The following is a 12151-nucleotide window of genomic DNA, read 5'->3' as shown; positions in this document are numbered from 1 at the left end:
AAGGAAAAACCAAAGACAAAACTATAGATGATAATCACGGGCAATCCCAAATGTATGAAATAGAGTAAGTCATTTAACATTCAGCCATGATGGTATATAAGAATTAAAAATCATGCACATTATTTTAAAAAAAATACTAAAGCTTGAAGATGTCTGGTTCATAACCATAGTGAAATCTTTAATATAACACATACTTAATTCATCAATTCAATAAAAAATCAATCCTACCACATATCCAAATCATAATTTCAATGAAAAAAAGAACTCTATACTAATACTATTCTCCTCTGTTTTTCTCTCTCCATCAGTCATCAATGTCATTAGGTTGGTCTCTCTTTCTCTCTATCTCATACATGTTCATTCATAATCATATATTGGCAGCAGTCCACATCAAATAGCTATTAACACAATTTTTAACATCTCTAACATGAAATCACCAAATGAATATATATTGCACAAAATTAGTGTCAAAACATATGAACATAAAAAATAGAAAAAACAAATATTAACAACAATAGATCATTACACAATTTAGAGTAACCCCGACAACAGTTGATGAATTGATTGCTTTTGTTGGGGACGAAAGCAAGTGTTTCTAAAACAGAGAATAAAACAGTTTGCTCAGCAAGAGAAAATAAACTCTCATATGCCAACAACCATTGTTTTTAAAGACTTATCTTCTAAACTTATCACTGACTCTTTCTAGTAACTGATTTGAGCAATGAATTAAAGGATTAAACAGTTTGCCCAGTAACCCATCGTCAAGTAATTAATTTGTTAAAAAAGTGATGGGATGTAAAACTGAAGACAAACAATGCAAGAACAGCCAACAAAGATGGAAGATCTCTTAGACCAATGTTCTACAAATGCTGAAAAATCTCTCAACCAACAAACAAATCGATGAGATGAAGAGCAAAAGAAGAGTGAGATTCACAACGCGCCGCCCCAAATGGGAAGCGACGGCCCCAAACGAATCCCGAACATCCAAGCAGCTTATCCCATTGCTGCCCCCCCAACCAGCTCAACTAGGCTGGTTGGAACTCAACTACGTATCTTTGCGAACCAAACAATGGCACCCGTTAGGGGTGGGCACTCAAACCGGCGAATTGGAAATCCGAGCCGAACCGCACCGAACCAAACCGAAAAAAAACCGAGTTAACCAAGAAGTCAATAACCGGTCAAAAATCGAACCGAACCGGTTTGGACGGACTCCATGTCTTAAAAAACCAAACTTAGCCGAACCGAACCGGTCAAATTAAAAAAAAAAAAATTTCAATTTCAAAATAAATAAAAAACTAATATTTATCCAAGTTCAATTTCAAAATATCTCTCTTTTCTAACTTTAATATTTATTTTTATATGAAATTGAATAATTTGTTAATTTTCAAGTAAAAAAATATTATTTTAGTTGAGAATTGTTAGTTGATGGCAATTTGGACATTTTACTGTGCTATTGGGGAAAAAAGAGGTTGACTAACAGTAAAATGGGGGCAATTGCATTATTTCATTGTGCTTAGGAATAGTGTCTAGTTGGATTGGGTTTTAGTATATATAAATTTTTGGGGCAAGAGATTACTCTAGAGCTTAATAGCAAAGGTGGAGGGGGTTCTGATTTCAAAAAGACAGTCGAAAGAACAAAAACAATAGTGGAAATTCAAGGTAGAAGCCCAACAGAACAGATAATGCATTAAAATGAGTTTTCCATACGGGCAAACCAAAACACTAATACATTTACAGAAGAGAATGATGCCCTGGACACAATGGACTACTTATGTCAACTCATATGTAGCAATTACACAAACTTTCAATGGTTTGGATCTTTACAAAGAAATGGTAATAAATACATCACATATTCTCTTATAAAACAAACTCTTCATAAGTGCAAAAATAAATTATTTTCTTTTTTTGGGGTCCCCTACTGTACTAGGGAACTACATGCAAACATATCCATATAATTTTAAATTCTCGGTTCCACCACGGACACTCTACCACAAAAGCTCAAAAAATTCTTGAAAATCATGCTCATCTTTGCAGATTCCCTTGAGAAGCAATCCCAAAATCATTTCCAGAGCAAGGAACAGCACAAACATCACCGTAAACGAGTTTCCATGCTTGAACTTCTTCAAGGGATTCCAGATCATCGTAAACGAGTCATGCCAGTCTCCACCGTAAACGAGTCATGCCAGTCTCCGAAATTTTAAACAAGTATTCTGTCTCAATCAATGGACTCCAGATCATCACATTAGACACTTGGCATTAGGTATCAAACACTTCCAACAAAATTTCATGTCATTGCAGCCAGGAATTGTTAATGCTCCAGATGATCCAGAGGGGATCACTTCCAATGGAGTGGCCCTTGAAAAGGAAAAAATAAACCTTAGCCCGACGTATCAATTTCCTTCCCATGATCATCCTCATTTATATTTCTCCTCAACCTTCTTAGCCATATATCATAGTCCATGGGATACGGTGTCCCACATAGACTATCAACATAATCGGCAAATGCTTTCAACACGGTTGACGCATCACCCAACTTCTGCTGAATCAATCTCCTAGACCAAGAAGTCTCTCTCCACTGCAGTGCCCCCTCAACCGAATCAAGATCAGGTAAAACTCCACCACAGGAAATATAAAGCATATAAACAAGGCTCTCTGCATCTGAAGCTGAGCACAGCTTTCCCTCCTGGAGAGCGTAAGTTGAAGAGAAATGAAGGTTCATTGCAGGGCGGTCCCTATCTTCAAGTATAGCACGTCCCCAACCAATAAGAACAAAATAAGGTTGCCTCACAGCAGATCTGACACAAACAACGTTCTCTGGCCTGATGTCTCCATGGCGAATCCCTGCAGAAGCAGCAGTCGAAAGTGCAGATAAGCAATCATGGCAACACCTAACAGCCTCCTCCATACCAAATCTGGCCTCACTTATCAACTGAGACACTGTTTCACCAACTGGGCTGGTCACAAGAATGGGGGTGCCACACCAGGGGTGATCACAGTTCCCACCAGAGCTGGGTCGCTGACACTGACCAGGGTGAATAATCCTGCCAGAAGCACTCAACTGAGGTAGATACTTGCTAGATAGACCTTTCTGTTTCATAATAGTCAAAATTTTGGTCTGCCTCTGAACCTGATACCACAGATTCATATCCTCCCACGCAGGCTCCAACTGGGAAGGATGAGAACCAACATACAGAAACAGCCTTTTCTGAGGATCTTCAACTGGAGATGCAATATAATATGGATGTTCACTGTTATTCAAGACTTGATTGATCTGGTAACCTTTTTGCCAGTTAGAATCCTCCAACCATAATACAGATCCTACTTCTAGCTTCATTAACTGTTCAGTCTCAATTTTGACAGAATCATCTTGAACTTCAACAATTTCAGGGGATACACTGCGTTGCTGGAACCGAAATAGACCATTTCCATTCACCCGGGCATCCCCCAACTGCCTCTCAGCCCTTCTTGCTTGGAGACGAGGACCATGATCAGCAGCTAAATCCTCTACTGAATGCTTGGGAAATCCAGCGAATTGCATGATACAATGGAAGGTAGCAAAAAGTACTTGTAAAGCGCCGATATCTCCCCAGTTGGCATTTCCAAGCTTGTTCCAGATCCTATCGACCGAAGAGACTGCAATCCTAGAATGTTTTATAATCCATTCAGCAGCGCATTCATAAACATTATTGACATCAAACACCAACTTATTTACATCTCCTTCAACCTTTACTACCCCACCATACTGAGAATCAACAAGAAGAATAAAAACTGAGTTTGAACTCTGAGAGTAGTTCAGTCTGCTCAAGCTTCTTGATAATAATACACGTAGAGCATAGAAAAGGGCCTCACCTAAAACAGATAGAGGGAGCTGCCTGTCACTATCCATCGCAAAGTTTCTGATATCAGGCCTTAAAAGAGCCAGTTCAAGAATTTGATCCCACTTCCCATGGGGATGTCTAGGGTTTGTAAGCAATATACCAGTAGCACAAAGACCTCCAAGCTTACCATCAGCAACTGCTTTCTCAGCCTGATAGAATTTTAAGTTTTCATCGTATAGACAAGCAACAGAGAAAGGCATTGGCTCATCCTGACTCCAGAATGCTTCCCACAAGCCCTTCACACCGGCATGCAAAAAATCTTCAATAGCAAGATAAGCAGTTGCTTCGACAGCATCAGATGTTGAAGCATAAACAGCATTGGGCATCCTAATCACCTGCTGAAATGAAATCCCTTCCAAAGCATAGTCAAACTTTTGAAGTTCTATCAATTCAAAAGGCACATCAAAGGCAGGTTTCTTCGGTTCTGATTTATTGGATATAGATTCAAACCAGTCCTCAAGTTTTGCAGTCAGCATGCCACTGTCCACAAATCTATAAAGAAATTCCTTGCGATTACGAGGCCTACTGCCAGATGATGCACTAGACCTCTTTGTCCCAGACCCAACTGATCCCTGGTCTGGGGACCCACCTGCCAACGACAGTGTAATAATGTTGATCAGCTAACTGGGGATTCCAAACAACTATATGGACACGCATCTGCACGTGCGTGTTTGTATAGCATGTTTTCACAAACACAACGACACAGTTGATATATATCTTTGAACAAAAACAACTTTAAATAATCTTTTTTAAAATGATACAATAACTGTGAATGTCCACATCATACAAAGAAAAGTACATCCCCACAAGACTTTAGCCCTCTTCCCTCTGCCAAACAGAGCAGACTTTCCAACCAAATTACCCTTATATCACTGCCAGTATACAGGTGATATATAGCTACTGAACTCCAACTGATAATTCGGACAATTCAAAAGTTCTAACACTGACAAGTTCAATTACTGATAGAATGGACAACCATAACCATAAAACTTCGCAAAGCCAGCAAAGAAAAAGAAATTCGGAAACTCTCGCATGAATGATTGTCACAGGAAGCCAAGGGTGAAACAATGGCAGATGCACTACCAAACCAGAGAAAAGGCGGCTAGGAGGGAGTTCCAGGGGCTTAGGCACAAGAGGAAATAATCCAGTCCAATAAGCATCAGGGAGAATCTTTGTAATGCAGAAACAATTATTGTTAACGGAAAATAAATTTCATTGGACAACTTCAATTTGTCAGATCAAGAAACTAAGCTAATGAGTCAATGATTTTCTGATGACAAACAGCAGTAGTGAAGACGAATAAACTTTGTTATAGAAATGATCTCACAACAAAGTTTGTCCTCGTTAAAGTTGAACATTATGGTATTATACCATAATCACCACCAGGGACGGAGCTGGGATGGGCTGAACTATGTAGGCTGTGGGCTTTAATGCAGTCCTGGGCTGCAGTCCTATACCTAGTTTCATGCTTGATGATCACTTACTAACTAATCGGCCATAAAAGAACCCCTGACTTGCTAAACATTTAGCTTAAAATTGAACAGGCGGCAGGTTTACCATTCCCAAGTATAGTCCACTTCTAAAAGTCCAGTGCATAAAACTGCATATTAAACCTTTTATTTGATGTTTCAGTGGTGAAGTTTATTTCCAAAGTAGCAGTTGGGTGCAAGCCTTTTCTTTTCCACGGGATTTTAGTTATTAAAGAAACAGATTAAAAAGTATATCAAGGTAAAAAACTAAAATTTTATTAGGACAATGCAAATAAAAGAAGGTAAATTCATATCACAGAAAATCCACCTTCCTCACCCCTGAAGCTATCAAAAGTTCCTCCTACTTCTTTTCCACGAATAACCCAAAATATAGCCACCACTCCACACCTGCCTAGCATTTCAACTCTCTTACCACCACCAAAATCTTTCACATAGATGAGCATATAACATGATTCCAGACACAAATAAGTTTACTTAAATAATCTTGACCACAAAGATAAAGCAAAAGGGAAATGTGAGATAAACTGATCTGCACTTTCTACCTCACTTTCTACCTCACTTTTACACATATCCCTTAATTGTGAAGCACAATTTTATTTAAAAAAAGAGTAAAGACTTGAGTTATGAAGAATTCAAAGTGTAATTCTCTGGGTACCATTCCGTGAGAATCATAATGTGTATGTGTCACTATTATATTACACTCTGCATCTGCAATCATTCGTTTTCATCAACTGAAAGGAGTCATTTGTCAGGTTTTTCTTGTGATTCTAGATAGAGAATAACTAAATGTAACCCCAGATTATCAAAGTTCTCAAAAATTGACTCAGTGCCTTGGTACCTTTTCTATTCTTTTTTATAAGAATCACAAGATCTATTAAAGAAAAATGATGAAAGATACAAACAAAATGGATCATGAATCCATCAGAAATGTTTTTGTATACTAAATATAATCCATGTCAACACTTCGTAGCTTTTTCTGGTCACTTGTTGTACCTTGGATATATTATTCTTTGTTTTGTTTTTCTTTTTTGTTCTTGGTCAATCCTTATCAAAGATATGTAATGCTTTTTCTCTCACACCGGACTATACTAATTTTTCTCCCTGTTGACTCGCTCAACCAGTATTATATAGACTACATCCAATCTCTGAGCCTGTCTCTTTCTCTCATGCATCTAAGCTATTCACCCTCTTGCATCGAATTCTGGTGGCATTTTTTATCTGGACCAAGTTTTTTTTATAAAGAAAAACAAATTAAATAAATATGAACAAATTTGTTCATCAAAAATCCTGGGAAATTATAAACAAGACAACCACAAATTGGATTAGAAGACACCAACCAAGGGAATGAAAAAAAAGAAAGGAAGCAGAACAGAAAGCCCAGGATAATTTTTTTTTGCAGAGTGCAGTTGCAACAATGTGAACCCAATTTAGACATTTCATTTATATCCTAAACTTTCACAGAGTACAGTCAGAAATCCCAACGCAATTGCGCTCATTGTACAAGGAAACCAATAATTTATCCACCAAAGACTCAGTTGGGCATATCAATTAATTATATCAAACTTAATTTCACTTCCTTTTGGGGAAGAAGCTTTTTAATTTACTATAAAAAATAAAATTGAGCACAAACAAACACTTAAATAAGAAATTGCCTAACATAGAAACCCTAGAGTTGACAAAGAAACAAAGCAAGAGAGACAGAACGAGTAAGAGAAGGAGTCAAATTTGATGAGCAGAGAGAGAGAGTGTGTGGAGGAGATCAAAGGCTGACCTTCCATTGCGCTTAGGGCTACAGTTTATACGATGTACGGACAGTCCAACGCAGCTCATTGACCAGCCATGTCTACGCCTACTCCTTCGCCGATCAACGCTGGCAGGCAAAGCAGAGACTTCTCAAATAACCAAACTCTCTCTGCTAATATTATTATTTTCTTTTACTTTTACTTTTATTTTTTTCGGAATATGAAGGGATTTGATTTCGGGATCGGTTTCCAGGGATTTATTTGAGTTTTTGGTTTTGCCGGCCAAGTCTCGGATTATTCAAACCCGCACCATGCCCTACAAGTATTTTATTTTCATTTTTATTTTGTTTTTCATTTTTCAATTTTTTTCTTTACTTTTTTTTTCGTGAAAGTTAAAGAGGGAACGGATTTTCTCACACTCTCAACGCTTCAAGTTAAGGTCTTTTTTGGTTGAGCTAAACCCCATTAATTTTTCCGACCAAAAAAAAAAACCCCATTGATTCAGTATTGCTTTTACAATTTCTTCTATGTATTTTATTATTAGTTTTCAATTTTATGTCTGTACCATTTATTTTTTTAGTTTTCAATTTTATGTCTGCATATAGGCTACACGCCATAGGTTGGAGAAGAATATTCTAGTTTTTATAATACAAGTTCTCCAAGCATTGGTGGTCTAGGTCTAGCACTAAAACGAAAAAAATTTGGGCTGGATGTTGCGACGCTCTACTACTGGTTTTTGTGTGTTTCTCGGCTCCAATATCATATCTTCGAGTGCTAAGAAGAAATAACAAGCAATTTCTCGCTCTTCTGTTGAGGTTGAGTATTGTTCTCTTGCTCACACTTGTGCTTTCACTATATGGGTCTCTTACCTTCTGAATGAACTACAATATCCACCCTCTCGCCGTATCACCTTGTTGCATGGTGTCTAATCCAGTTTTTCATGCTCGCACTAAACACATTGAGCTTGATTATCACTACATACGACAGTACCTACTTTCTGGTAGTCATCGGTTTCAATTTGTCCCTTCTTCGTATCATATTGCTGATTTCACTAAGGGCCTTTCTACCTAAGAAGCACGGACATGGATACAGATACGACGACACGACACGACACGGGGATACGGCAAATCTCTAAAAACTAGGATACGATACGTCATGGATACGGTAATTAAAAATTTATTTTAAAATATAATAATAACAATATATATAATTTAAAACATATTTTAATTAACATAAAAATTCAAATTCATCAATCAAATTCAAATTTAAACTCTAGAAAAATAAAAAAAACAAAACAAAAGTTTCAATCAACTACAATATTTATAATGTCTTCTCCGGTAAATAAAGCAACCTCCAATGATGGTTCATCTAGAGAAAGGTTAGCAATTTCAAGCATCCCAACACCTTCTTCACCCAAGTTATCAAATCCATCTCCTCCAATATCCCACATTTGAGTAACACCTTCTTTGTAGCTTGGGCTCTTCCTTGATAAAAGACGAAGATTATTATGCACAAATACCAAGTCTTCAGCTCTTTGGGGTGTTAACTTATTTCTTCTTAAAGAGTGAATGAAACTATATGTACTCCAATTTCTTTCACAACACGAGGAGGAACAAGGTTGTCCAAGTAGTTTCAAAGCTATGGATTGAAGATTTGGTGTTAAAGATCCATGAACAATCCACCACACCATTGGTTCCATGTGAAACCTATCATTCATAGCATCAATAGCTCCAAAGTCATCTAAGCACATTGAAAAAGAGGCATACTCCACATTGATATCTCTTCTAGCTCGGTCATCTGAAAAGTATTTCTCAAGACATTTTTTTCTTTCCCTTGTAATCTCGGCATCTTAGTGTGGATCAACACGACTAGGATCCTCTTGCAGCCATTTTGGACTATAAAACCTAAAAGTAAAGTGTGATATTATTTTATAAAATTATCACAGTATGAAAAGTAGATTAAATACTTTAAAAGGAAATAAGGACATAATACTTACTTAGGATTTAAAGAATGTGCCAAACAATGGAGTGGTGTGCTACTCTTAGTCCATCGCTCCAGTATAATTTGATACACCACATCAAAAAAGTCGCTTTCTTCATGCAGTTGCTTGTGCTCTTTCCTATAGATAGCTGCCTTCACCTTCTCTATCATGGTATCCCACCACTCATAAACCAAATGAAGAGAAGGTTTGTCTGTGTCAGCCATCCTAATCATCTCAAATATAGAAGCTGTAAAGGAAAGTATATAATCAATCTCATCCCAAAAGTATTCATCCAATATCTTTTCCTTCACTCTTCTTGCTTTGCTAACATCATCCTCTTTATATAAAGACCAGTTTGGACTAATCACCATTTGTTCTAGACCTTCCTTTACTTCCTTAAATCTTCTAATCATCACAAGTCTAGACGCAAACCTTGTTTCAGCAATGGAGAGCAGCTTCAACTTGCAGTGGTCCTTATACATAGTCAATATCATATTATGGTTCACAATAAAAATTTTTATGGACCCAACATCAGCAGCAATCTCTGAAATCCAACTACATTTATCATACCAATCGTCATTTGGTTTTGGTGAACATATGCTCTTCAAAGCAAGATTAAGAGTGTGAACCACACATGGTGTCCAAAAGATATTGGGATATCTAGCCTCAACAAGTAATCCAGCAGCTCTACAAACTAGTGCATTGTCAGTGATTACTTGAACCATATTTTGATAACCAATTTCCTTAATGGCATCGATAAGAAAGTTGGCAATACAATATTTGTCCTTGTACTCTTCGTCACAATTAATTCCCTTCAAGAACATAGGCCCGCTTTCACAAGTTGCCATAATGTTAATAAGTGGTCTTCTTTGTGAATCTGTCCACCCATCGCTACACACACTTACACCTTTAGTGCTCCATGTACTCTTGATTGGTTGTAAACATCGCTCAACGTGCCTCTTCTCTTGTTGCAAAAGAGTAGTTCTTAGTGCATTGTAACCTGGTGGAACATATCCTGGAAGCGTAGAAGCACGAAAATAGGAGTCTCGATAATGTGGATTCCTTGCCAAGTGGAAGGACAATCCACCTGTATAAAACATTCTTGCAACTTCAGCATCACATTGTTCTCTAGGCTCATTTTGAAAAGCTCTATCAAGGGGCCCATTCATTCCCTTTCTCTTCTTTTGCTCAACATTAGACACAGAAGAACAAAGTAAAGAACTAGTATTAGGCAAAGACACTTGTCTTGGAGCTGCACTTTTCAACCGGTATTCACATTCTCTCACAAGTTTTTTCATTTCTGCAAAAACTTCATCAGTAACCATTTCGCAAGGTGCAATCCCGTTGCCTGATATTTTCAACAAATGAAACTTGACTCTAGAGTAGGAGCCTTTGTAAGTATTATGACAATAATTGCATTTAAACATAGTATTTCCTCCTCCTTTTCCTAACTTGTCAAGTTTTTTAACATACTTCCATAATGGTGCATGATCATCTATCTCGATTTCATTATTCTCAGTAGGATTAACATTAGCACTTGCATTATTATCCGGATAACTCATGTTCCTGAATATAAAAAAAATTCAACATATTAAATATAATATTATTAAATTACCTAACCACAGTTTTTTTTAATTTTATAACAAATTGGTTGTCACGTGGAAAGGAGGGAGGTGGTAAATGTGAACTTGCAGGTATACCATGTGATAGCTATATATTTGAAATATAATAATAATATTAATAATAAGAGAACCCAACAAACAGATCAGTTGTGTCATTAATAATAATAATAATATGAAATTTTGGCACGTGAACTTGCAGGCAGAGCAACTTGGTAAAAAATAATATATATATATATATATGTGTGTATAAGGGCAAAATACAAAGCTGGACCAGAGAACACTAGAGAGATAGAGAAAGAGAGAGAGGCGAAAATACCGACGACGGCCTCCAAAAACACAGAAAGAGCATATTTTATATTGAACCACGACCACCAGATGAAGACAAATTGAAGAACCAAGCTTCTTTTTTTGGTGAAGAAGATGAAGAAGAAGAAGATGATGAATTGATGGGTGGTGGTATGGTTATGCCCATATATTTATATAAAGAAGATGAAAATCTGTCGGAATTAGGAAAAGATCTTCAAAGTTCCAAAACAAAACAGGTATCCCGTGTTGTTCAGGACTTCCTAGTTGTGTCAAATTCTATTTTTTTCAAAATTATTTCCTAAATCGTATCTTCAAATTGGGATACGTAACAAATACGCGTATCCTTTTGTGATTGACCGTATCCGTTGACTCGGATACGTATCCCATGCGTATCTCAGTATATCCTCTACGTATCGTGTCTCCGTGCGTATCTGACACGGGATACGCTGGTCTCCGTGCATATCCGTGCTTCTTAGCTTTCTACACATTGGTTCCAACTTCCCTGGTCAAATCTTGTCTCTCCTGGATCGTCCGATTTGCGGGGGAATGTTAAATTACCTCTTTTATCTCCTCAGTCACTACTTAATTTCCTCTTGTAAAGGTCAACTTTAGCTGTCAACTCTTTGTATTATATATACCTCTTCTCAATGAAAATTATATGTCAAGAAATTCCAAATCTTTCATTTATCTTAGTGTTGGAGCTTTTTCATTCCGGCAGCTACAGATGGGCCTGGGATGCTGTAAAGAACAAATGGGTGAAATTGCTAAAATATGAATATGATTTGAATGTATTAGGTTTTTTTATTCTTCTCCATAAGGAGGTATATATAAGAGTTTACATGTGCTATACAAGGAATTAGATACAGTAAAGAATTAGGAAAGTATCTCCTAATTATACAATTATTTATCAACTATACAAAAATAGGAAAGTAAATCCCTTAATTAATCAAGGAAGTAAATCTCCTTGATTAATTAGGAGACTCACGTCAACACTCCTCCTCAAGTTGGTGCATATATGTCACCAATGCCCAACTTGGTAAGTGAGTCATAAAATACTCTTTTACAAACAGCTTTGGTTAAGATATCTGCCAACTGATCTTCTGATTTTACGAATGGTAGGCGGATGATCTTC

General features: G+C 37.1%; 2 protein-coding genes across 2 annotated transcripts; both read right to left on the bottom strand.

The window, feature by feature from the left end:
- On the bottom strand, positions 1661–7609 carry LOC18769921. Its single transcript, XM_007204549.2, has 2 exons — positions 7140–7609; positions 1661–4467 (listed from the first exon to the last, which is right to left on the bottom strand). Exons 1-2 carry the CDS (start codon positions 7144–7146, stop codon positions 2378–2380), a joined length of 2097 nt encoding a protein of 698 aa, XP_007204611.2. The 5' UTR covers positions 7147–7609; the 3' UTR covers positions 1661–2377.
- On the bottom strand, positions 8414–10653 carry LOC109950316. The gene is made up of 2 exons (XM_020568871.1): positions 9107–10653; positions 8414–8594 (listed from the first exon to the last, which is right to left on the bottom strand). Exons 1-2 carry the CDS (start codon positions 10651–10653, stop codon positions 8414–8416), a joined length of 1728 nt encoding a protein of 575 aa, XP_020424460.1.

Source organism: Prunus persica, chromosome G7 (assembly GCF_000346465.2).
Source record: "Prunus persica cultivar Lovell chromosome G7, Prunus_persica_NCBIv2, whole genome shotgun sequence".
NCBI classification, from domain to species: domain Eukaryota; kingdom Viridiplantae; phylum Streptophyta; class Magnoliopsida; order Rosales; family Rosaceae; genus Prunus; species Prunus persica.
This window is presented reverse-complemented; position numbering and strand designations above follow the sequence as displayed.